Source organism: Loxodonta africana, chromosome 8 (assembly GCF_030014295.1).
Source record: "Loxodonta africana isolate mLoxAfr1 chromosome 8, mLoxAfr1.hap2, whole genome shotgun sequence".
In the NCBI taxonomy this organism is placed as follows: Eukaryota; Metazoa; Chordata; class Mammalia; order Proboscidea; family Elephantidae; genus Loxodonta; species Loxodonta africana.
In genome coordinates, this window is record NC_087349.1 from 57,660,231 (window position 1) to 57,687,388 (window position 27,158).

The window sequence follows — 27,158 nt, forward strand, 5'->3', positions numbered from 1 at the left end:
GGATATTTTGTGACGTGGAAATTATATGAAATTCAAATTTCATTGTCCATAAGTAAAGTCCTATTAGAACACTACCACATCTATTCATTTGTATGTTGTCTGTGGCTACTACAGAGGTAGAATTAAATAGTTGCTACAGAGACTATATGGCCTACAAAACCTATTTTATAGACAATGTTTGTCAACCCCTGTTTCAAAATGATTGACACTATATCCCTTCCACTCGATTGCCAATACATGGGAAGGTACATGGAAGGATAAATTAAATCTTGATTCAGTTGGGTGTGTGGAGGGAGAGAGATTGAGATAAAATGTTTATTAATTTATGTCCTCTTTAGATTGAAATGTAATGGTCATTTTAAAGTATTGTCCTCAACTTATATATTACAGCCATTTGGGAAGAGGGAAAATGAGAAGGAAACGTGGAAGAAATGAGTTACATAAATGAAAGCACTTTAAAAAAGGAAAATACGTAATAGAAAGAAAGGAAAAAAGTCAAAGAAGTGGAAAAGACCACACAGTCTTTCAGTGAATGTTTTCTGGAGCAAAAAGGCTATCCACCAGTGATTAGTTTCAAATTCATTGTTGTTCATAGCCTTTCAACTTTTTTCTAGTGTTTTATTTAAAAAGCACAATACCATGTAAAAACAGTATATATAAAGTTTAGCTGTTCACATTCTTAAATCTTCAGTTTGGTAGTAGACTAAAATGTTAAGCTATTTATAGGTACAAAATTCCAGTAGAACCTTGCTACTTCATTTTTGTGTAGAATAGAATTTGCTATCAAATTAATCTCATGGGGTTCATTCTATTGAGTTTAGTTGCGCGACTAAAAAACCATGAAACAAGCTTTTGAATAGTAGATCTCAAAGAAATCACTTGTCTCTATATACTGAATGTATTGATAGCCATTAAGAGTTATAGAAATAAGATGTATCTATTTACTTTAGCTATTTTATCTTTTTAATCTGTTCTCCAGTGAAGTACTGTTACAACTTTTTCTTTTTTAAATTTTTTTGGTCTTTTTATAGGTGTGTTTAAGCAGAGGAAAATTACTAGTTGAAAAAGCTATCAAGGACCATGTAAGTTGGAACTTTAAAATTCACACTGTATATTCTGCTATTAAAAACTGAAGTACAAATTAGAGATGCTTTTGAAAACTTTCATTCCTCATTTTTATAGGAAAAGCCTAAACTTTTCCTGAAGAAACATCTCCATCTTGTGGCCTTTTAAAGTATTACCAAAGACAATTGAAGCTTGTTGCATTTTTGTATTTTTAAATGAAATAATTTCTTTTTAAAATTTGCCCTGTGATGAGCATTAAATTGTCAAGAACTTGAGTCTAGTAAGCAGGATTGATTTTAGAAATTCTAAAAGAAAAAATTTAATGTCCTCCTTGCTATTGTAACTCTGTAGGGTCTATTCTGAATAACAGCCTCTGTGACATTAAGAATCAAATAATTGAGGTTGATTTTTAAATTTTATCTTATTTAAAATAGTGATTTTCTATAAAAACTATCAAACTTTATTTTTTTTATAGGATTTTATTCCTTCAAATAGTATATTATCAAATGCCTTATCCTGGGGAGTGAAAATTCTGCATATTGATGGTAAAGATTTTATAATTTTTTTTTTACAATATTTTTTATAAGTACTGTTGTAGGTTGATTTGTGTCCCCCAAAAAGTATGTGTCAACTTGGTTAGGCCATGATTCCCAGTATTGTGTGATTGTCCTCCATTTTGTGATTGTAATTTTATGTTAAAGATGATTAGAGTGGGATTTTAACACCCTTACTAAGGTCACATCCCTGATCCAATGTAAAGAGAGTTTCCCTGGGATGTGGCCTGCACCACCTTTTATCTTACAAGAGGTAAAAGGGAAGGCAGCAGAGTGGGGGATGTCATACCACCAAGAGAGCAGCCCTAGGAGCAGAGCACGTCATCTGATTTACTACAACTATAATAAATAAAAATAGTGCTTAACTCCTTCTTTTTTTTTAATAAAGATATTAGATACTACATGGAACAAAAGAAAAAAGAGTTGTATTTACTAAAGAAGTCAAGCACTTCCGTGAGAGATGTGGTATGTCTTTCTTTAATTTTTAAACTAATTTTAAAAAGTATCTAAAATAGTTATAAGGCTATTTTTTTTTTTGAAGTGAGTAAAATATTAATTTTAAATAGATTGTGAAAGGCTATGTATGCATATTGTAAATTCCATAGCAACTGCTAAGCAAAACATATCAATCAAACAAAAAAATAGGGGTAAAGAGCCAATAGATAAATTTTCAAATAATCCAAAAAAAGCCAGGAAAGGGGGAAATGGAGGAATAAAAAACAGAGGGCATCAACAGAAATTTAATAGTAAATTGGCAGGTCTAAAGCCAACCATTTTAACAGTTGCATTAAGTATAAAGCAATTAAACATACCAATGAAAAGAGATTGCCAAACTTAAAAAAAGACAAATACTATACAAGAAACTCATTTTAATGTAAAGACTAAATATGTTAAAGGTAGAAGGATATAAAAAGATAAAGTATGCAAACACCAATCAAAAGAAAGCTGGACTGTCTATATTAATATCAGACAAAGGAGATTTCAGAATAAGGAATATTACCAGGGACTGAGAGGGGCCTTAGGAAACCCTGGTGGCATAGTGGTTAAGAGCTATGGTTGCTAACAAAAAGGTCGGCAGTTCAAATCCACCAGGCACTCCTTGGAGACTATATGGGGCAGTTCTACTCTGTCCTACAGGGTCACTGTGAGTCTGAATCGACTTGACGGCAACGGGTTTGGTTTTTGGGGGTTGGAGAGGGACCTTACACGATGATAAGAGTCAATTTACCAAGAAGATAAAAGAATACTAAATGTGTACACACCTGATAGCAAGCTTCAAAATATACATGAATCAAAAACTGATAAAACTGAAAGGAAAAGGAGAGAAATCACAACTATGTACACATATATATGTATGTATGTATATGTATATGTATTTATGATAGTTTAATTTCTTTGGTTGAGTTGATTTTTAAAAACAAATGTTTTTTTCCATAAAACTTAAGTAATCTGTGCTTATATAGCATTTTTTCTATAAAATTGTTTTTATCTCGAGGATATTGAAATTGCAGTTGCTGTTAGACATTACACTTTCAAACCAAGTATGTTCACTAAATCTTTATTTTTGCTTTTTGTTTAAAGGGGAAAAGAGTCTGTACTCAGAAAACAAAAAGTAAGTATTTTGATAGCCTTAAACATGTTTGGTTTGCTTTTAGAAAATAGAACAAATCCTATAAATCATAAAAAATCCTGTAAAGAAACCTTGTAAGTGATTTATTCAGAGGTTCTTAACCTTCTTCTGTAACATGGATGACCCCTGTGGCAGTCAGGTGAAGTTTGTGGACCCCTCCTCAGAATAAGGTTTTAAAAAGCATACAGGAAAATCATTGAATTACCAAGAAAACCAATTACCAAAATGTGGTTATAATATTTTTTGTTATTATATATAGTGATATAGATGCTTCTTTATCACCACATTAAAAACAAGTTCTAGCAGTGATGCTGATTGTTACTGTAATTTTGAAGCGATGAGCATATTGATGCTTTGAGATATTTGCAATAATGAATATAATATGAAAATGTCTATTGATATCACAGTTACAGGTGCTGCTGATACTAATGTGATTTGTTGATTATATTCATAACTAGGGAAATGTTAAATTTCAGTTAGTGGCTAGTGAAAATAAAGGTGGAATTGTTTTCCTATTTGAGTTAATAGATCATCCTCCATTCTATGAAGGCTCCGTTCAGTTTAAGAATCTCAAAATATAAAGCGCTCTTGTTATTTTTGGAATTGGGTGATATTGGAAAATACTTGCCCTGAGGCTTAAAATTTTGAAATGGATACTTGTAAGTTGTTTTCTTGACTAGAGTATTTTTAAAAATAAAATAAGAATCCTGTGTTTACAAGTACTTAATATTTTATTTTGTATTTTTTTAAGCAGGTAGACTGAAAAAGCCTTTTGTAAAGGTGGAAGATATGTGCCAGTAAGTATAAGTCTCATCTGTACAATTCCAGTACAATACTAAAAGGGAAACTTTCCTAACTAATTAAAGTAGCTCGTAAAAGTACCTAACAGTAAGTTAGGTACTTTTATGAGCTAATTAGATACCTTTATGCTAGATTTGGAGCCTTGGTAGTACAGTGGTAAAGAATTTGGCTGCTCACCTCTTTAGACAAAGATTAGACTGAGCATTTTTTTTTTTTTTTTATAAGACATAAAATGATACTGGTGAGGAGTGTGCTTCTTAGCTCAAGTAGACACATGAGACTGTGTGGACAGCTCCTGTCTGGAGGTAGATGAGAAGGCAGAGGGGGACAGGAGCTGGCTGAATAGACATGGGAAATACAGGGTGGAGAGAAAGCATGTGCTGTCACATTGTAGGGAGAATAACTAGGGTCACATAACTGTGTATGTAATTTTTTGTGAGAAACTGACTTCAGTTGTAAACTTGCACTTAAAGCACAATTAAAAAACAAAAAAAAAGAATTCAGCTGCCAACCAAAAGGTTGGTAGTTTGAATCTACCGGCAGCTCCTTTTGGAAACCCTATGGGGCAATTTCACTCTGTCCTGTAGGCTTGCTATGAGTCAGAAACGACTCGACGGCAATGGGTTAGGTTTGGTTTTTGGATGCTAGATCTATATTAATGTTCCTGTGGTACAAGTTACAGAAAGTAAAAAAAGTAGCATTAATTAATTTGGGCTCAAGGAACAAATTTAGTTTTAGTATGCTGTAGACAGTATTTCTTTGAAATACCTGCTTCAGAGAAATAATGGAAGCAACTCATTTTTTAGTATCTATCTCAAATAACCATTTTCTGGCTTAATGCAATACCATACAATTTAGAACTACTACTATAGGGTTGCTATGAGTTGGAATCGACTCGACGGCAGTGGACTTAAAGATTGCTCCCACCTTTGTGAAAAATAAATTGTTAGGTATTACTTGTAAATACAAGGAGCCCTGATGGCACAGTGGTTAAGTGCTCGGCTGCTAACCAAAAGGTCTGCGGCTTGAACCCACCCAGCAGCTCGGTGAGTGGAAGACCTGGCAATCTGCTTCTTTAAAGATGTAAAAGATGTAAGGATGTAAAAATTCCATGGGGTAGTTCTACTCTGTCACATGGGAACACTGTAAGTCAGAATCTACTCAATATCACCCAACAATTTAGAAATACAAAATCTGAACATAGCATCTAATTTGGTAGTTTTCCAAAACTATATCACTCTGAAAGATATATTTGTAGGACAATCTTAATGAAGAATATAGATATAAATAAAATAGTTTTACATGGGAAAAATAAAATAACTCTTTCCACTTTCTCAATTAGACATTTTAAACATGTGTGGCTAATTCTTTTGGGTACTACTGAAGTGCCAAAGATGTGTTGAATGCTTTTTTTAAGAAATGTGTTATTGTGAACAAAAATGCAATTCAAAATCAGACCTAGAAATTGGCTCCTAGAAGGTAAGCCAAACTGATTTCTGTTGATTATTTCAGACTCCAGTTGAATTATATAACTAAGACTTGTTTACTTTCATCATAGAGAATCTCATGTATTTGTGTTGTTATTGTTTTAGATTTTATAGGCCGTTTTATCTTCAGTTGACCAACATGCCTTTTATAAATTATTCTGTCCAGAAGCCCTGCAGTCCATTTGATGTGGATAAGCCATCTAGCATCCAAAAGCAAACTCAAGTTAAACTAAGGTTGGTTTGAATCTTTCAGAAGAAATATTCAGAATATCATCTCAAGTAATTTTTTTTTTTTTTTAAGCAAGCGTTTACAATAACATATTTTACACCATGGTGTTGTGTGTGTGTGGCTGTGTATCTGTCCCCAATCACTATTATGGTTAATTTTCCTCTTGTGTATTTTATATTTTTATCGCCCTATGCAAGATTTGAAAGCTGAATCTGTTTTAAGTATGTCAAGTTTGGGCACTTTAGATGTAGGGGAAGGTACTTGATGATAATAATGTGTTGTTTCTCTTAAGATATCTGAAATATTCTCCAGATATCTTTAAAATTCTTTAAATTTTAAGAATTTACATTCATTAAAGGTATTTGCTAATACAAATCTCTAGTCAAATTACTGGGTGATTCTATAAATTTTACCAAGTATCCCTCATGTTAAGTAGTTAATTCTTTTACCATGTATTTCTGTTGCCAGAATCCAAACAGATGGTGATAAACAAGATGGAACCCCAATTCAGCTCCATTTGAAAGAGAAAAAAAAGAAAGGATATTGTGAATGTTGCTTACAGAAATATGAAGACCTTGAAACTGTAAATGTGATTTTATATTTCGGGGGCTGATGTTTCTAAAACCATGAATAGTATTTCCTGTTTAAATTTAGTTTAGTCTTCTGATTGTGGCTTATAATTTGATAATTATAAGTAGTTTTCATTTGATAGAAATATTTTAAAATTTAAGAACCGTACTATATACCAGTCATTTCTCTGCACGAACAGCATTGAACAAATGAAATCAATTCCTTGTCCTCATGAAGACTGCAGTCTATGGAAGGGGGCAGAAAGGTGACCACAGGACAAAAACATAAAGTACATGTAGAGAATGTTACATAATTGCTATGAAAAAACATAAACCAGGAATGGAGATGTTGCTGTTTGTTTAGACTAGACAAGGAATACCTAACTGATAAGGTACCATTGGACTTGGAGACCTGGAAGAAGTGAGATTACCAGACTTATGAATATCTGAGGAAGCAGCATTCCAGGCAGAGGTAACAGCAAGTGCAAAAGCCTTAAGTTAAAGTGAGTGATGGGATCAAAGAACAGATAATGGAGCCCTGGTAGTGACAGAAATGATGAGACATGGCCAGACTGTTATTTGTTTTAAAGGTGGGGCTAAGAGGATTTGCCAGTGAATTGGATGTGGGGAATGACAGAAATCATGAGTCAAGAATGTCTCTAGAACAGGCCTGAGCAGGTTTGTCATTTACTAAAGAGAGGAGAAGAATTGAAGAAATTGGAGACAATTCTTTGAGGGAGCAGAAAGAGAAATACAATAGTTGAAAGGGGATCAAGAGAAGAAAGTTTTAAAGATAAGAGCTACTAGGGTTTGTAAGCTAATTAAAAGCAAGATTCATGCTGCCTGGGTTTGAATCCTGGTTTCCTGTCTCTGTGACCCTGGGTAGTACCTGGCACTTAGTAAGTTTTTAATAAATGTTAGCTGTTCTTTGGATTATTAATATTTAAAATAGTAGAGATGTTTCTTGTGGTGTTTCATTTTGGTGGAAGATGGTGGGAAAGCTAAGAAGAAGGAGAAATATTTTAAAATACCTGATTCATAAACTATCTGTGTCTTCAGGCTCTTAATTGAAGTTTGATAACCCAAAAGATATTAGTACTTTTTTTTTTTGCTTGTATAATAAAGAAAAAAAAGAAATATGAGTAACAGTTAATTGATTTTAATTCAGAAGCTAAAATATCTCAGAAATATTTTCTCTTCTCAAAATCACTTTGAAAATTGAAATTATAGATTGGTCCTGAAATACTATTTTGCTGTTACAGCAACAGGCAGTTTAGAATGGATGTTTTCCTAAGTATTAGTTTTCTGATCCTCATTTGATGCACAGAAAGTGTTGGGGATAAAAAAGAAAGTCTGGGCCACTTGTTGCCACAGAAGGGAAAATTAGGAAAACTAGACGTTGAGATTGATATTTAAAAAATGTTTTTAATAGATTTCACTTACATGTACATTTTTACACTAAGAATGAATAAAATATTGTTTATTTAATCTTAACATATCACAATGGTTTTTGGTTCTACCTGTAATCAGTGCATTTATTTAAGAACTATATTCGAATACTGGAAATAAAGCAACAAGAATGCAGCTATATCTTGTGATCTGGCAGAGAATATAGATATCAAACATTTATTTGCAAGTGTGATGATTGTCAAAAAAGTGGAAATACAAGGTGCAGTGGTAATAATGAGGTTTCTAAATCTAGAATAGGGGTCATAGAAGGCCCAACTAAGGAAGTGACATTTAAATAAAATGGATGAGTAAGAACAAGGTGAAGGTAGAAGGGAACAACACAAAAGTCATTCAAAAATGTGAATAAATTGAATCCAAAGTATAGATTTGGTTTTTTAAAAATTTTAATCATTTTTCATTTGTTTAACAGTGCTGGACATATATAATTTATATATGGTGAATTATTTTGAAAGTAAGGTTATAAGTATTCCAGAATGTTGTGTGGACCTTTTTGTGACCAGTGGAGAATTTAGTTTTTAGAAATACAATCATCAAAACTTAGAATTATGTAACATTAGGGAAATAGAAATGAGGTTTTCCATGGTCACCTTGATACAAGCTTCCAGATATAATTCACTGATAAGCAAATGACAAATGACAGGATCTAGCTTGGAGATCTCACCTATTCAGAGAGAACTTTATTTCCTGTGAGTCTTATCCCAGTGAACTGCGGACTTCTTTACTTTTGTTCTTGACCGCTCTTAAGATTGAGAATAACTTCTGTACTTTCTATTATGTTGTGTTGCTAGGTGCCCCCAAGTCAATTTGAACTCATAGCAACCCTGTGTACCACAGAATGAAACACTGCCCAGTCCTGCGCCATCCTTAAAATCATTGTTATGCTTGAGTCCACTGTTGCAGCCACTGTGTCAGTCCAACTCATTGAGGGTCTTCCTCCTTTCCACTGACCCTGTACTTTCCAAGCATGATGTCCTTCTCCAGGGACTGTTCCCTCCTGATAACATGTCCAAAGTATGTGAGACCTAGTCTTGCCATCCTTGCTTCCAAGGAGCACTCTGGTCATATTTCTTCCAGAATAGATTTGTTCATTCTTTTGGCAGTCCGTGGTATAGTCAGTACTCTTCGCCAACACCACAATTGAAAGGTGTCAATTCTTCTTTAGACTTCCTTATTCATTGTCCAGCTTTCACATGCATATGATGGGATTGAAAATACAATGGCTTGGGTCAGGTACAACTTAGTCTTCAAGATGACATCTTTGCTCTTCAACACTCTAAAGAGGTCCTTTGCAGCAGATTGGCCCAATGCAATGCATCTTTTGATTTCTTGACTGCTGCTTCCATGGCTGTTGATTGTGGACCCAAGTAAAATGAAATTCTTGACAACTTCAATCTTTTCTCCATTTATCATGATGTTGCTTATTGGTCCAGTTGTGCAGATTTTTGTTTTCCTTATGTTGAGGTTTAATCCATACTGAAGTCTGTGGTCTTTGATCTTCATCAGTAAGTGCTTCAAGCCCTCTTCACTTTCAGCGAGCAAGATTGTGTCATCGGCATAACGCAGGTTGTTAATGAGTCTTCCTTCAATCTTGATGCCTCATTCTACTTCATATAGTCCAGCTTCTCAGATTATTTGCTCAGCATACAAATTGGAGAGGTATGGTGAAAGGATACAACCCTGATGCACAGCTTTCCTGACTTAAAACCATGCAGTATCCCCTTGTTATATCCGAACAGCTGCTTCTTGATCTATATACAGGCTCCTCATGAGTACAATTAAGTGTTCTGGAATTCCCATCCTTCACAACGTTATCCATAATTTGTTATGATCCCCACAGTCGAATACCTTTGCGTAGCCAATAAAACACAGGTAAACATCCTTCTGGTATTCTCTGCTTTCAGCCAGGATCCATCTGACATCAGCGATGATATCCCTGGTTCCACATCCACTTCTGAAACCGGCCTCAATTTCTGGCAGTTCCTGTTGATATACTGCTGCAGCTGCTTTTGAATGATCTTCTGCAAAATTTTGCTTGCGTGTGATATTAACGATATTGTTCGATAATTTCTGCGTTCAGTCGGATCCCCTTTCTTGGGAATAGGCATAAATATGGATCTCTTCCAGTTCGTTGGCCAGGTAGCTGTCTTCCAGATTTCTTGGCATAGATGAGTGAGCACTCCCAGAGCTACATCCATTTGTTGAAACATCTCAATTGATATTCCATCAGTTCCTGGAGCCTTATTTTTCGCCAGTGCCTTTGGTGCAGCTTGGACTTCTTCCTTCAGTACCGTCCGGTTCTGATATGCTGCCTCTTGAAATGGCTGAACGTTGACTAATTCTTTTCAGTATAATGACTCTGTGTATTTCTTCTATCTTCTTTTGATGCTTCCTGTGTCATTTAATGTTTTCCCCATAGAGTCCTTCAATATTGCAATTCGAGGCTTGAATTTTTTCTTTAGTTCTTTCAGCTTGAGAAACGCTGAGCATATTCTTCTCTTTTGGTTTTCTATCTCCAGCTCTTTGCACGTTATTATAATACTTCGCTTTTTCTTCTCGAGTCACCCTTTGAAATCTTCTGTTCAGTTTTTACTTCATCATTTCTTCCTTTTGCTTTAGCTGCTTGACATTCGAGAGCAAGTTTCAGAGTCTCCTCTGACAGCCATCTTGGTCTTCTTTCCTGTCTTTTCAGTGACCTCTTGCTTTCTTCATGTATGATGTCCTTGATGTCATTCCACAACTCATCTGGTCTTCTACCATTAGTGTTCAATGCATCAAATCTATTCTTGAGGTGATTCTAAATTCAGGTGGGATATACTCAAGGTCCTACTTTGGCTCTCGTGGATTTGCTCTGATTTTTTTCATTTTCAACTTGAACTTGCATGTGAGCAACTAATGATCTGTTCCATAGTTGGCCCCTGGCCTTGTTCTGACTGATGATATTGAGCTTTTCCATTGTCTTATTCCACAGATGTAGTTGATTTGATTCCTATGTATTCTGTCTGGTGAGGTCCATGTGTATGGTCACCATTTATGCTGGTGAAAAAAGGTATTTGCAATGAAGAAGTCATTGGTCTTGCAAAATTCTATCATGTGATCTCCGGCCTTGTTTCTGTCACCAAGGCCATATTTTCCAACTACTGATCCTCCTTTGTTTTCAACTTCCGCGTTCCAGTCACCAGTAATTATCAATGCATCCTGATTGCTTATTCGACAACCTCAGACTGCAGAAGCTGATAAAAATCTTCAGTTTCTTCATCTTTGGCCTTAGTGGTTGGTTTGTAAATTTGAATAATGGTCCTATTAACTGGTCTTCCTTGTAGGCTTATGGATATTGTCCTATCACTGACAGCGTTGCACTTCAAGGTAGATCTTGAAATGTTCTTTCTGGTGATGAATGCAACACCATACCTCTTCAAGTTATCATTCCTGGCATAGAAGACTATATGATTGTCTGATTTAAAATGGCCAGTACCAGTCCATATCAGGTCACTAATGCCTAGGATATCGATGTTTATGTGTTCCATTTCATTTTTGATGATTCCAATTTTCCTAGATTCATACTTCATACATTCCACGTTCCAATTGTTAATAGATATTTGCAGCTGTTTCTTCTCATTTTGAGTCATGCCACATCAGCAAATGAAGGTCCTGAAGGCTTTACTCCATCCACATATTTAAGGTCAGCTCTACTTTTTTTTCTACTTTGAGGAGGCAGCTCTTCCCTAGTCATCTTCTGAGTGCCTTCCAACCTGGGGGGCTCATCCTCCAACACTACATCAGACAATGTTCCGCTGCCATTCTTAAGGTTTTCACTGGCTAATGCTTTTCAGAAGTAGACTGCCAGGTCTTAGTCTGGAAACTCAACTGAAACCTGTCTTCCATGGGTGACCCTGCTGGTATCTGAATACCGGTGGCATAGCTTCCAGCATCATAGCAACATGCAAGCCCCCACAGTATGACAGACTGACAGACATGTGGGGGTTTGTATTATGAAGAACATATTTGAGAATAAGCAATTAAGTGATTTCTATTATGAGCACTGGTTGAGATCCTTTATTTACTTATTCTTAAATTTGTTCTTCAATTAAGAATTTTTTCTTGTTTTTTAATACTTCACAGGATTCAGTGTAGTTTGCTTGTTTAGTCTACTATCTAGGTTCCTGTATGTTTTGGTTCTTGTGTATTAAATTATATTTCACTCACTTAATATTTTACTAGCTTTGCCCTACTTACTTAGTGGTAATTGTGTAAAGATAAAATATAGTAGTGGGAAAAATGCTTTCCAAAAATATTAGCACACTTTAAGTGCTAGATGTTACTGTTATTTTATTTCTTAGCATCCTTTAAAGTCAAGTAAAGGATATTTTCATTGCAATACTTATTGGAAACCTAATTTGGGGGGCATGAAAATGTTAGGAACTTGACCAAAAAGACATATATTGTTTTTTTTTAAATATAGTTGTATGTTTTTATGTTTTATTTTAGCATCTTCTATGTGAACAACACAGAAACTTTGCACAGAGCAACCAGTATCAAGTTGTTGATGATATCATATCTAAGTTAGTTTTTGACTTAGTGGAATGTGAAAGGGACACACCTAAAAAGAAAAGGTAATTTCGCAATATAAGTTTAAAGATTCACTAAAATATTTATTTATTAAGCTAAAAATAACAAAATTTGCATTCTTAGAAGGAGTATGTATTACCAGGATGTAAATATGGTTCAGAACTAATTATTTCCTCCCTCTTTGCCCCACCCCATGACCAAAAGTGCTTACTTTAGATTACTTTTAAGGTCTTTTTGACAATGTAGTTTAGAACAGAAGTCAGCAAACTTGTTTTGTAAAGAGCCAGATAGTAAATATTTTAGGCTCTATGAGACATAGATCTCTGTTGCAACTATTGAATTTTGCCATTGTAGTGTGAAAGCAGCTACAAACAATATGTGGCTGTGTTCCAATAAAACTTCATTTAGAAAAATAGACAGCAGGCTGGATTTGGCTTGCAGGCTATAGTTTTTCAACCCCTGGTCTAGAATTATAAAGTTTGCCATCCACTTAGGCTAAAAAAGCTTATAAAATTTTTCGATAATCTTAAGGGGTTTTTAAAAACCTTTTGTCACTTGCCTCTAATTTCATAGTCTTTATATTTTCACTAAATATCTCTCCTTAAGCTTTTTTTTGCTATAAAACTTACTAAAGGTACTGACAGTACTTTTACATATGAGTAGATTGTCTTCAGTGTACAACTGCGCATTGACAAAATGGTACTGGTTAGATTATTCCCATAAATCCAAAATAAGAATGAAACGCTTTCATATGGCCTAGAGTTGCTGATAGCTGGCTACATTATTCAGTTCTTAATGTCTTTACATTAATCTTGAGACATAAAGATGATTAGAAAATGTGATACCAAAATACAGTTTTTGGAAAATAACTAGAAAGCTTTTTGGCTAGATCTAGGTAGAATAGTTTTTAAACCTTAGATTTCTGTAACATTCAGAATGGTTGTTCATGACTGATTTAATAAATAATACGGCATTTGGAGAGGAGGCATATTTCCAACTATTAAAACTATTCTGGCTACTATAAGAATTTTAAAATTCCTTAAAAACTGTCTTCAGCAAAATTCCAAAGTAGTATTTATATTCATAGGCTGGATTTTTCATAATCTCTTAATTATCCTTAATTTATTATCTGCACTGCTTTTACCCCTTTGGCAAGTCATCTAGACTTCTGTGGACTTAAGAGCAATGTTGGATTAGTGTTTTTACATCCCCTTCACCCCCATTTGTTCAAAGGAAATCATAAGTGAAAGTATAAACAGTATAAAAGGAACCATTCTGGTTGAAGACGTGGGTAGAGTTCTATATTTCTCATTGTTATCTTTGACATATGTAATATAAAATGTAATTGGTAAGCTGTTAACTTTCTTTCTATCCATATATAATCTAGGATTGTCTAATAGAAACTAGCATCCCAAGGATATCAAGATGCTCCAGGAAGAAAAGGGTTTCAGGTCAAATATTTGTGTGAAACTTAAGTATTACTAATTTTTCATCTTTAGAAGTATAGTTACTAAGTTTCCAACTTACCGTGATATTAAATATTTTATACTTAAATATAAATAAGAAATATTTCTGCCTTAATTCCTCCCCCAAATACTCATTCTTTATGTTACTATGTAAAATGAAGAGACAAGCATTAGTGTATATCAAAGCACAGAAATACATTATATTTCAAGATAATGAAAACAAAATTGGTAGCAGATCCCCATCACTTTACTGTCATCTTTCCTTGATTTACATGATTAAAATTAGTTTTAAACATCTAATCCAGTTATTGGTTACCTCTGTGAGGAAGGGGAAGAATGCACATGAGAAGGGAGTACCCTAGGGTTTTCAGTTACATGTGTAGTTTTATCACCTCAAAAATATCTAAAGTAAATTTGACAAAATATTAAGATTTCTGTACTTATGTAATGTTTTGTAAGCTAAATAAGTTTGTGAAATAGTTTAAAAGATAGTTTTACTAATTTAATTTTTTTTTACTACTGAAATTTATTTTGATAACAATTATTTTTTTTCTCTTTTTTCCCTCTGTGAAGAATAAAATACAGTGTTGGATCCCTTTCTCCTCTTACTACAAATGTCCTGAAGAAGACCAAACCAAAAGAACAGCTAGAACTGCAACAAATTCCTCAGAAGAACTTCAGGGAAAATGATATTATACAGGCAGTGGAGCAGAGTTTGCTGTATAAAGAAACCCAGGAACCTGAACAAGAGCTTGTGCTTATTTCAGAACCTATCCCCTTCCCTTCAGATGAACCAAGAGAACTCAGTGAGGAAAAGATGGATAAATGTTCCATATTAAATACAGCTGAAAATGACATTAAACAGAATTTTACACAGCTGCCTTCACATGAAAATAAACAAGAATGTATTTTTGATGTTTCTGAACATAAATTAATTGTAAATGAAAGTAACTTGGAAGAACTAAAGGTGAATCGCTGTCAATGTAGACTACAGACAACTATACAAGTTTCCAGTTTCAATAAGGATAATAGTGCATCTCAACTGAAACAAAAGTCAGATACTATCCTTTTTCCGGCAGAGGATCTGAAGGTAAAGGACCTTCACTCAATATTTGGTCATGATTCTGGTCTGATAGCAATGAACAGTTCACAAGAGCACCTGACAATTCAAGCAAAGACTCCATCCCATAACCCTCCTAGGGAATCCAGTGAATGCAACCTCAAGAATATGGATAGTGTACTTCCTGGTAAAATCCATCGGAAAGTGAAATTATTATTAGGAAGAAATAAAAAAGAAAATCTGGAACCAAATGTGGAATTAGATAAGAAAAGAACTGAATTTCTGATCACACAAGAAGAAAACAGAATTTGTAGTTCACCAGTTCAGTCTTTAGTGGACTTATTTCAGACTAGTGAAGAGAAATCAGAATTTTTGGGTTTCACAAGCTACCCTGAAAACAGTGGTACATGTGATGCTTTAGATATTTGGGAAGAAGAAAATTCAAATAGCTTATTGTCAATGTTTTTTTCTTCCCCTTCAAATTCTACATTTACTGGCTTTTAGTCCTTAAAAATGTATACTTTTTAGAAGTGTAAGGATCATATTCTTTTGAAATTTTTATAAATATGTATAAAAATTCTTAGGATGTTCTTGCCAACTTTGTTTACAGAACCATATGTAAATATTAACAATAAAGGTCATGTTTGCATTTTCAATAGAATTGAATACCTATTATAGAAAAATTGCAGGACAAACTTCTGGCTCATTTTGTTTATTGTCTATTAAATAGAATCCTATGATAACATGACAATATTGCCTATGAAAACCTAAATTTCTTATGGAAAGGAAAAGGTTTTATATATTTGGTTGTGGAAATCATTATCAGAAACAGACACTTTTACATTGGTACTGTTCTTGTACAAATATAGCTTATATAAACTATATCTGTACAAACTAGATACAGTTTATATGAGCAATGTTTAAATTGAAGTTATGCAAATATACATCTAGTCCATGTTCTTACTGAAGTTGAATTTTTTAAGGTATTTATGCTGGTGGTAATTTTTTTTTTTTTCCCTTAATTGGCCTCAGTTAGTCGTTTTGCCTGGCTTAGGTGAGCGAGGAAAAAAAGTTGTGTCGAGCCCTTTACTCCATAATTCATGGAAGAAATCAACAGTGATAGTCTAGATACAGTATACTCTTATAAGAGGGTGACCTACTTGGCACTGAAGAGTTATTTGTAGAGGTAAATAGAATCCAGAAAGGAGTAACTTAATGAGATTACCGTACAGAATGTAATACCTTCCCCACTGTGCTTACCTTTTTTAGATAACGGAAATTTTTTCTTTACCCTCTGATTTGGTATCAGGAAATGAAAGAAAGAATGGCATCGAGCTCTAAATAGTTGTAGTTTTGAAATATATATGAGGATTGCCTTCAATCTGGCACTGAACAATATGATAATTTGGAGGAAGAAAAATTCAAATAAAAGAAAAATATGAACTGTCTTTATAATAGAGGGTATAAGAGGCATTTGACTTTGCATATATTCTTACAGAAGTATATAATTTACAACCAGTGGCAGTTTTTCACAGTAAAAATTGATGCCACTGAACACTATGTAAGTACCTTGTTGCTAAAAATTAACTTTGGTTAATAGTCTTGTTTGGCATCCTATATGGCTCTCAACATGATTTTATTTGTACATTTATTTTGACAGTATTAATGAAAAATACTGGCTTTTCAACATATTTATTGGTTATAAAATTATACCAGTACCTTAAATAGTATCAATGAAAGATCCTTTACAGTGCATACATGAAAACCTTATTTCCAATGTAAATTAATACTGTAGCATCTTCTGTTACAAGTGTATGTGTATGCATGTGAATCTGTCAGGTTTTACAGACATCCTTCTAAAAATCTACATGAAACTTGGAAAATTATTAATTTTTTTACTTCAATTTTTATCTCAATTCTCAAAAAAAAAATGCAAATAATTAAAAGGTATTTAAACCTCCTCTATGATGCTTTGACTTGAGAGTGACAGTCTTCAATTTGCAGTGTTGCCATTTGTCAGCCCTCACAATTATTTAGAGTTGTGCCTTAGCTGCATTTAATACGTAGTACAAGGCTCAAGCTGAACTACTGTACTTTCTTAACCTTAATATTTTACACGATTTTTGAACTATTAGTTTGAATACTGGGCTTTTAAAAGACTCTAAGGGCTTTATAATGAGTACTGTACTCTTAAAAAAAGCTTAAATTTCAGTTTATTTGGAACAAGTCAATAAATAAACAAGTCAGGGCCATTACAGTTTGTGTCCTTTGTAGTATGCTGTTGGGCACCCAACCAAGGGGATGAGTGCAGGTACAGAGCCAGCCTGCAATTTGATCAAGTATTATGACATGTTTTTACAAGTTCCAACCAATAAGCTAGCCTTTCTGTATTAAGAAACAACATTATACACCTGTGCAGAATGGTGATTCTGCATATCTTAGATTAAAAAACAATTCAGGCCTTTACAAACCTTTTGCCATTAATTAGCATTTTTAAGGCAGTATTAGAGGGAAGAAGCCTCCTTAAAATCTCTTCCCCACACTCCCCAAAAAATCTGTAGGAAGAGCTCTGGACAATCAAATAATTTTGTCAGCAAAATGTAATGACACTTTCAATGCAAGAAAAATACATGTCAGCTTTGAACATTGTGGGAGAACAGCATGGGACTGGGGGAAAAAAGACTAAAAAAGAAACCGAAAACCAGGTTTAGACATACCTACTGAAGGATATCATCAATTCCTTAGAAAAGAACTTAAAATTCTTTGTAGTCCTTGTGTACTTGTTTATTTTACTTAGTTGTGATTAACTGTGAATCATAGTGTTAAGTCCAGTCAGTCATCTTCAGTACTTTTTGCTGACTTCCTCAAATCTCAAATAAATGATTAGGGCTACATGAATCCTGTCAAATTATCAAATTTAATAAAACAGATCTGTAGAAGTTTCCCTTAAGAAAACTTTGTTGTGGTTTGTGTTTTAAATTACTTCTCAGCATTTGACTGTCTGGATCATAAACTATGGATAACATCGCGAAGAATGGGAATTCCAGAACACTTAATTGCGCTCATGAGGAACCTGTACGTAGATCAAGAAGCAGTAGTTTGGACAGAACAAGGGGATAGTGTGTGGTTTAAGGTCAGGAAAAGTGCGCGTCAGGGTTGTATCCTTTCACCATACCTAGTCAATCTGTATTCTGAGCAAGTAATCCAAGAAGCTGTACTATATGAAGAACAGGGCTTCAGGATTGGAGGAAGACTCATTAACAACCTGTGATACGCAAATGAAACAACCTTGCTTGCTGAAAGCAAAGGACTTGTGCTTACTGATGAAGATCAAAGACTATAGCCGCCAGTATGGATTACACTTCAACATAAAGGAAACAAAAATTCTCAACTGGATCAATAAGCAACATGATAAATGAAGAAAAGATTGAAGTTGTCAAGGATTTCATTTTACTTGGATCCACAATAAATACCCATGGAATCAACAGTCAAATCAGCCGATGCATTGGGCAAATCTGCAAGAGACAAAGTATTAAAAAGCAAAGATGTCACCTTGAAGATTAAGGTGTGCTTGATCCAAGCCATGGTGATTTCAGTCACCTCATATGCGTGCAAAAGCTGGACAATGAATGAGAAAGACCAAAGAAGAATTGACGCCTTTGAATTATGGTGTTGGGGAAGAATATTTAATATACCACGGACTGCCAAAAGAATGAATAAATCTGTCTTAGAAGGAGTACAGCCAGAATACTCCTTAGAAGCATCGTCTCACATACTTTGGATATGTTATCAGGAGGGATCAGTACCTGAAGATGGACATCATGCTTGCTAAAGTAAAAGATCAGTGAAAAAGAGGAAGACCCTTAACGAGATGGATTGACACGACAGCCAAAACAATGGGCTCAAGCATAACAACAATTGTGAGGATGGTGCAGGGTCAAGCAGTTTTTCGTTCTGTTGTGCACAGGGTCACTGTAAGTCAGAACAGACTTGATGGAACCTAACAAGAAAACAGCAAAAATTTGACTACAACTTCCAGTGTAAGTATGTATGTGTGTGTTACAGGATATAGTCTCTGGGTGGTACAAATGATTAAGCTCTGGCTGCTAACTGAAAGGTTAGAGGTTTGAATCTACCCAGAGGTACATTGAAAGAAAGGGTTGATGATCTACCTCAGAAAAATCAACCATTGAAAACACTATGGTGTACAGTTCTACCTTGACACATGTGGGGTAGCCATGAGTCAGACTTGAAGGCAGCTGGTGGTGGAATCTACCAATAAGTAAATTTTAAACATGAGAGAATTTTTAAAGGAAGAAAAAAAATATATGCAATATTTTAAAACTAATGTGTTTTACTAATGGTATTCAAACTTTCTGCTCACTAAAAATATTTTACAAAAAGTTAAATGTACCTGTATAAAGTAACTGGATAGCAAATTCTTTATACATGCTCATTAAAATTTTTTTAGTTAAAAATTTTTTTTTTTAGTTTAATACTGTGCAGAATGCTTTCTCAGGAATGCCTTTGGACCTCAGCTGACCCCCAAACCCAGAAACTTATTACCATTGAGTCAATTGTGCCTCAAAGCGACACTATAGGACAGAGTAGAACTGCCCCGTAGGGATTCCAAGGCTGTAATCTTTACTGAAGCAGACTGCCACATCTTTCTCCCTTGGAGTGGCTGGTTGGTTTGAACTGCCAACCTTTTAGTTAGCAGCTGAACGCTTAACCACTATGCCACCAGGGCTTCTTCAGCTGACCCCACGGGAATTTTCAGAGTTGTCCTAAGTTAGGTGAAGATAAGTCATTGCATGTGGGTCACTCCAGGAAGGGGCATGGCCATGGGACAATCCTTGAAGGAGATGACAGCTAAAAGGTACCTACTGTCAGTATTCCCAGCTGCTGGGCAACAAGTTCTTTAGTCAAAGGGGATCAATCAGGATCAATTGCAGCTACCAGGATGTAACTCCTTGCCAAGAAACCCAAAGTGGCCAGGTGGTAGTTGCAGTTGATAATTCAACAGGAGTTCTTGGATGGGATGCACAAATTCCAAATGAGTCCTCTGGATTATTTCCAGATTCTATTTCTGATCCTGGTATTTCAGTGTATTAATTATAATACCACCAATTTACTAATTGAATTATGTCCCTCCCCCAAAATGTGTTCTAAATCCTAACCCTTATACCTGTGGTTACAGTCCCATTTGGGAATGGGTTTCTTTGTTATGTTAATGAGGCAGTATTACTGTGGGGTATGTCAAGTCAGGAGCCCTGGTGGCACAGTGGTTAAGCACTCAGCTGCTAACTGAAAGGTCGGCAGGTCGAACTCACCCGCTGCTCCTCAGGAGAAAGACACAGCAGTTTGCTTCCATAAAGATTCACAGCCTTAGAAACCTAATGGGGCAATTCTGCTCTGTCCTACTGGGTCATTATGAGTTGGAATTGACTCGATGGCAGTGGGTTTAGTTTTGGTTTTTGTGTCTTAAATCAATCTCTTTTTGAGATATAAAAGCAGATTAAGCAAGCAAGCACAAATGGAGGGGAAGAAATCTGCCACATGATAACCAAAGTATCTAGTGTAAAAAGAGACAAGGATTTTAACCACAGAGGACAGGGTCTTGCTCTGCACAGGCACCCTGAATTCAGATTTCTAGTCTTCTAAATTGTGAGAACTTCAATGACTTCTTCATTACAAATAACTTTTTTCACCAACATAAACAGCGACCACACACGTGGACCTTGCCAGATGGAATACACAGGAATCAAATCGACTACATCTGTGGAAAGAGACAATGGAAAACCTCAGTATCAGTAAGAACAAGGCAGGGGCTGCTGCAGAACAGACCATCAGTTGCTCATATGCAAGGTCAAGTTGAAACTGAAGAAAATCAGGAGGTTGACCGGAGCCAAAATATGACCTTGAGTATATCCCACCTGAATTTAGAGACCATCTCAAGAATAGATTTGACACACTGAACACTGATGTCAGAAGACCAGATGAGTTGTGGAATGACATCAAGGACATCATCCATGAAGAAAGCAAGAGGTCATTAAAAAGACAGGAAAGAAAGAAAAGACCAAAATAGATGTCAGAAGAGACTGTGAAACTTGCTCCTGAACGTCAAGTACCTAAAGCAAAAGGAAGAAATGATGAAGTAAAAGAGCTGAACAGAAGATTTCAAAGGGTGACTGGAGAAGACAAAGTATTATAATGACATGCGTAAAGAGCTGGAGATGGAAAACCAAAATGGAAGAACACGCTTAGCATTTCTCAATCTGAAAAAACTGAAGAAAAGATTCAAGCCTTGAGTTGCAACAGTGAAGGATTCTATGGGGAAATATTAAATGACGCAGGAAGCATCAGAAGAAGATAGAAGGAATACACAGAGTCATTATACCAAAAAAAAAATTGGTCGACGCTCACCTGTTTCAAGTAGTAGCATATAATCAGGGACCGATGGTACTGAAGGAAGAAGTCCAAGCTGCTCTGAAGGCACTGCTGAAAAACAAGGCTTCAGGAATTGGCGGAATATCAATTGAGATGTTTCAACAAATGGGTGCAGTGCTGGAAGCTCTGAGTTGTCTATGCCAAGAAATCTGGAAGACAGCTTCCTGGCCAACTGACTGGGAGAGATCTGTATTTATGCCTATTCCCAAGAAAGGTGATCCAACCAAATGTGGAAATTATCAAACAATATCATTAATATCACACACAAGTAAAATTTTACTGAAGATCATTTAAAAGCAGCTGCAGCGGTAGGTGTATTGACAGAGAACTGCCAGAAATTCAGGCCGGATTCAGAAGAAGACGTGGAAGCAGGGATATCTTTGCTGATGTCAGATGGATCCTGGCTGAAAGCAGAGAATACCAGAAAGATCTTTACCTGTGCTTTATTGACTATGCAAAGTTGACTGTGTGGATCATAACAAGTTATGGATAACTTTGGGAAGAATGGGAATTCTAGAACACTTAATTGTGCTCATGAGGAACTTGTACATAGATCAAGAGGTAGTTTGGACAGAACAAGGGGATACTGCATGGTTTAAAGTCAGGAAAAGTGTGCGTCAGGGTTGTATCCTTCCACCATACCTATTCAATCTGTATGCTGAGCGAATAATCTGAAAAACTAGACTGTATGAAGAAGAACTGGGCATTAGGATTGGAGGAAGACATATTAACCTATGTTATGCAGATGACACAACCTTGCTCGCTGAAAGTGAAGAGGACTTGAAGCACTTACTGATGAAGATAAAGACTATAGCTTTCAGTTTGGATTACACCTCAACATAAAGAAAACAAAAATCCTCACAACTGGACCAATAAGCAACATCATGATAAACAGAGAAAAGATTGAAGTTGTCAAAGATTTCATTTTACTTGGATCCACAATCAATACTCATGGAAGCCACAGTCAAGAAATCAAAAGACGCACTCTGTTGGGGAAATACGGTGCCAAAGACCTCTTTAAAGTGCCGAAAAGGAAAGGTGTCACCTTGAAGACTAAGGTACGCCTGACCCAAGCCATGGTATTTGCAATCCCATCATATGCTTGCAACAGCTGGACAGTGAATAAGAAAGACCGAAGAAGAATTGACAACTTTGATTTGTGGCGTTGGCGAAGAATATTGAATATACCATGGACCACCAAAAGAATGAATAAATCTGTCTTGGAAGAAGTACAACCAGAACGCTCCTTTGCAGCAAGGATGGCGAGACTGCATCTTACATACTTTGGACATGTTATCAGGAGGGATCAGGCCCTGAAGGACATCATGTTTGGTAAAGTACAGGGTCAGTGAAAACGAGGAAGACCCTCAACAAGATGAACTGACACAGTGGCTGCAACAATGGGCTCAAGCATAACAATTGTTAGCATGGTGCAAGACCAGGCAGTGTTCGTTCTGTAGTACATAGGGTTGCTACGAGTTGGAACCGACTCAACAGCACTTAACAACATACTGTGAGAAAACAAATTTCCATTCATTAAAGCGACCCACTTGTATTTCTCTCATAGCAGCACTAGATAACTAAGACTGCTGTAACAAAGTCTAAAATACCAGGGACTTACTATAGAAATGTACTTTTGGTCAAAGAAAGTCTAGCTGGTATCATCAGGTGGTGGAAACAAGGAGTGGACTCCATTCCACTCTACTATTTAAAGAGCCACCTAATCTGAGCTCCTCAAGGTTACCCTACTTGTCAACATCCAGTCAGCATATAAGAGGTGTGTTAGTTTGTATTGCTGCTGTAACAATTGTCACAAACTTGTTGCTGTTGTTTTTAGGTGCCATCAAGTCAGTTCTGACTCATAGGCACCCTATGTACAAAAGAACAAAACATAGCACTGTCCTGCGCTTTTCCTCACAATTGTTGCTATGCCTGAGCCCATTGTCATGGATTGCATTGTGTCTCCCCAAAAATGTGTCAACTTGTTTAGGCCATGGTTCCCAGCATTGTGTGGTTGCCCTCTATTTTGTGATTGTAATTTTATATTGAGAGGATTAAGGTGGGATTGTAACACCACCCTTACTCAGGTCACCTCCCTGATCCAAGGTAAAGGGTGTTTCCCCGGGGTGTGGCCTGTACCACCTTTTATCTCTCAAGAGATGAACGGGGAGCAAGCAGATAGTTGGGGACCTCATACGACCTCTAGGGTAATGCTATTCACCTATATGCATCCCCTCCCTAATGGAGTAAGCTTTGATCTTCCCTGAAGCATGCTGGGGATGAATTCGGGATGGACTGGGGCTAAGGTACAAGGCCAGGAGGGGCATGACTGGACCAGTGGCCAAGGCCGAAGAATGCCTTAGCAACAAAAAGGAAAACATCTGGGCCTGGACATGAAGTCCCTGGGAACACTGCCCAAGGATGTGGGAGAAAACGATGACCTTTGGTTCCAGCTGGAATGGTATATAAGCTTGAGTCCCTTGCTAGGTGGTTGCAGAAAGTACTCCAGCCGGCCGCCACTGGAGAGCAGCTGCTTGCCCGTTTCAGTAAGTTTCCCTGAACATATGAATTTGGAAAGGGCTATGTGTCGGTTCTTCAGATTATCTGCCAGCACGCACAGTGAGGATCTTCCCTTGCTGGGGCCGTCCCCTGTCACCACCAAGAAAGCAGCACCAGGAGCAGAGCGTGTCCTTTGGACGTGGGGTCCCTGGGCCTGAGAAGCTACTCAACCAGGTGAAGATGGAGGACAAGGACCTTCCTCCAAAGCCTACAGAGAGAGAAAGACTTCCCCTGGAGCCAACATCCTGAATTTGGACTTGTAACCTACTAAACTGAGAATATAAGTGTCACTTTGTTAAAGCCATCCATTTGTGGTATTTCTGTTATGGCAGCACTAAATGACTAAGACACCCATCATTGCAGCCACTATGTCAATCCATTTCATTGAAGGTCTTTCTCTTCTTTTTCGATGACGCTGTACTTTATCTAACATGATGTCTGTCCCCTGGGACTGGTCCCTCATGATAACATTTCCAAAGTACATGAGATGAAGTCTTGCCATACTTGCTTCTAAGGAGCATTGTGGCTGCACTTCTTCCAAGACAGATTTGTTTGTTCTGGCAGTACATAGTATAGTCAATATTCTTTGCCAGCACTGTAAGTCAAAGACATCAGTTCTTCTTTGGGCTTCCTTACCCATTGTCCAGCTTTCACATGCATATGGGAAAATTGAAAATACCATGCCTTCACTCTTCAGACAGGGACTGAACTGAACTATAGGACTATAAGATACTGGTGAGGAGTAAGCTTCTTGGCTCAAGTAGACACATGAGACTATGTAGGCTGCTCCTGTCTGGAGCTGGCTGAATGGACATGGGAAATACAGTGTGGAACAGTGGAGCATGCTGTTAAACGGGAGAACAACCAGGAGTACATAGCAAGGTGTATATAAGTTTTTGTATGAGACACTGACTTGATGTGTAAACTTTCACTTAAAGCACACACACACAAAAAAAATACTATGGCTTGGGTCAGGTGCACGTTAGTCCTTGAAGTGATATCTTGGCTTTTTAATACTTTAAAGAGGTTTTTTGCAGCATATTTGTCCAATGCAATATGTTTGATTTCTTGACTGCTGCTTCCATGGGTGTTGATTGTGGATGCAAGTAAAATGAAATCCTTGACAAATTCAGTATTTTCGCCATTTCTCACGATGTTGTTTGTTGGTCCATTTGTGAGGATTTTTGTTTTATGTTGAGGTGTAATCCATACTGAAGGCTGTAGTCTTTGATCTTCATCAGTAAGTTCTTCAAGACTTCTTTGCTTTCAGCAAGCAAGGTTGTGTCATCTGCGTATCACAGGTTGTTAATGAGTCTTCCTCTAATCCTGATGCCACATTCTTCTTCATATAGTCCAGCTTCTTGAATTATTTACTCAGCATACAGATTGAATAAATGTGGTAAAAGAATACAACCCTGACACACACCTTTCCTGATTTTAAGCCATGCAGTGTCCCCTTGTTCTGCTCAAATGACTCTTCTTGGTCTAAGTACAGGTTCCACAAGAGCACAATTAAGTGTTCTGAAATTCCCGTTCTTCACAATGTTATCCATAATTTATTATGATCCACACAGTTGAATGCCAGATAACTTTAAAGTCAGCTGATTAACACTCTTAATAAAACACAGGTAAACATATTTCTGGTATTCTTTGGTTTCAGCCAAGATCCATATGACATCAGCAATGATATCCCTTGTTCCCGTTCCTCTTATGAATCCAGCTTGAATATCTGTCAGTTCCCTGTTAATCTATTGCCACAACCACTTTTGAATTCTCTTCAGCAAAATTCTACTTATTTGTGATATTAATGATATAGTTCCATAATTTCCATATTCCATTGAGTCACCTTTCTTTGAAATGACATAATGTGGATCTCCTCCATTTGGCTGGCCAGGTGGTTGTCTCAAATTTCTTGGCATAGACAGTGAGCACCTACCACGCTGCATCCTTTTGTTGAAACATCTCAGTTGGTATCCCATCAATTCCTGGAGCCTTGTTTTTTGTCAAGGCTTTGAGTGCAGCTTGGACCTCTTGCTTCAATACCATCTGTTCTTGATCATATGCTACTTCCTGAAATGGCTGAACGTCGACCAGTTCTTTTTGGTACAGTGACTCTGTGTATTCCTTCCATCATCTTTTGATGCTTCTGGCATTGGTAAATATTTTGCCCACAGAACCCCCCCCCAAAAAAAAACCAAACCCATTGCCGCTGAGTTGATTCCAACTCACAGCAATCCTATATGACAGTGTAGAACCGCTTCATAGGGTTTCTAAGGAGCAGCTGGTGGATTTGAACTGCCAACCTTTTGGTTAGCAGCTGAACTCAACCACTAAACTACCAGGGTTTCCTTTTCCCATGAATTCTTCAATTTTGCAACTTGAGGCTTGAATGTTTTCTTCAGTTCTTTCAACTTGAGATATGCAAAGTGAGTTCTTCCCTTTTGGTTTTCTAACTCCAGGTCTTTGCAAATTTCATTATAATACTTTACTTTTTCTTCATCAATTCTTCCATTCACTTTAGCTACTCTAAGTTCAAGAATAAGTTTCAGAGTCTCTCCTAACATCCATTTTGGTCTTTTCTTTATTTCCTATCTTTTAAATGACCTTTTACTTTCTTCATGTATGATTTCCTTGATGTCCTCCCACAACTCATCTGGTCTTCGATCCTTAGTGTTCAATGCATCAAATCAATTCTTGAGATGGTCTCTAAATTCAGATGAGATATACTCAAAGTATTTTGGGTCTTGTGGACTTGTTTTGTCTTCAGCTTCAGCTTGAACTTCCATATCAGCAATTGATGGTCTGTTCCACAGCTGGCCCCTGGCCTTATTCTGATCGATGATATTGAGCTTTTCCATCGTCTCTTTCCACATATGTAATCAATTTGATTCCAGTGTATTCCACCTGGTGAGGTCCACATGTATGGTAGGTAACCATTTATGTTTTTGAAAACTATTTTCAATGAGTAAGTCATTGGTCTTGCACAATTCTATGATGCAATTTCTGGTGTCGTTTGTATCACCAAGGCCATATTTTCTAACGACTGATTCTTCATCTTTGTTTCCAACTTTCGCATACCAATCACCAGTAATTATAATAGCATCTTGATTGCATGTTTGATCAATTTCAGACTTCAGAAGTTGGTAAAAATCTTCAATTTCTTCATCTTTGGCATGGTTTGTGTAGTTGGTGTGTAAATATGAATAATAGTCATATTAACTGGTCTTCCTTTTGGATGTATGGATATAATCC

The 27,158-nt window shown here is 36.4% G+C and overlaps 1 protein-coding gene across 4 annotated transcripts in view; it reads left to right on the plus strand.

The window, feature by feature from the left end:
- Positions 1–21,084, plus strand: part of DBF4 (DBF4-CDC7 kinase regulatory subunit) — a 32,832-nt gene extending 11,748 nt beyond the window's left edge. For 3 of the 4 annotated variants that reach the window (XM_064289959.1, XM_003407163.4, XM_064289960.1), the window contains 9 exons: positions 1,032–1,082; positions 1,541–1,610; positions 2,008–2,084; positions 3,201–3,231; positions 4,001–4,046; positions 5,643–5,771; positions 6,235–6,349; positions 12,291–12,415; positions 14,411–21,084. In XM_064289959.1, coding sequence (XP_064146029.1) covers positions 1,032–1,082; positions 1,541–1,610; positions 2,008–2,084; positions 3,201–3,231; positions 4,001–4,046; positions 5,643–5,771; positions 6,235–6,349; positions 12,291–12,415; positions 14,411–15,401 — 1,635 coding nt within the window. In that variant the 3' untranslated portion in view covers positions 15,402–21,084. The remainder of the gene's footprint in view (positions 1–1,031; positions 1,083–1,540; positions 1,611–2,007; positions 2,085–3,200; positions 3,232–4,000; positions 4,047–5,642; positions 5,772–6,234; positions 6,350–12,290; positions 12,416–14,410) is intronic. The other variant, XM_064289958.1, reaches the window with a different exon arrangement.
- The last annotated feature ends 6,074 nt before the right edge of the window (positions 21,085–27,158 follow it).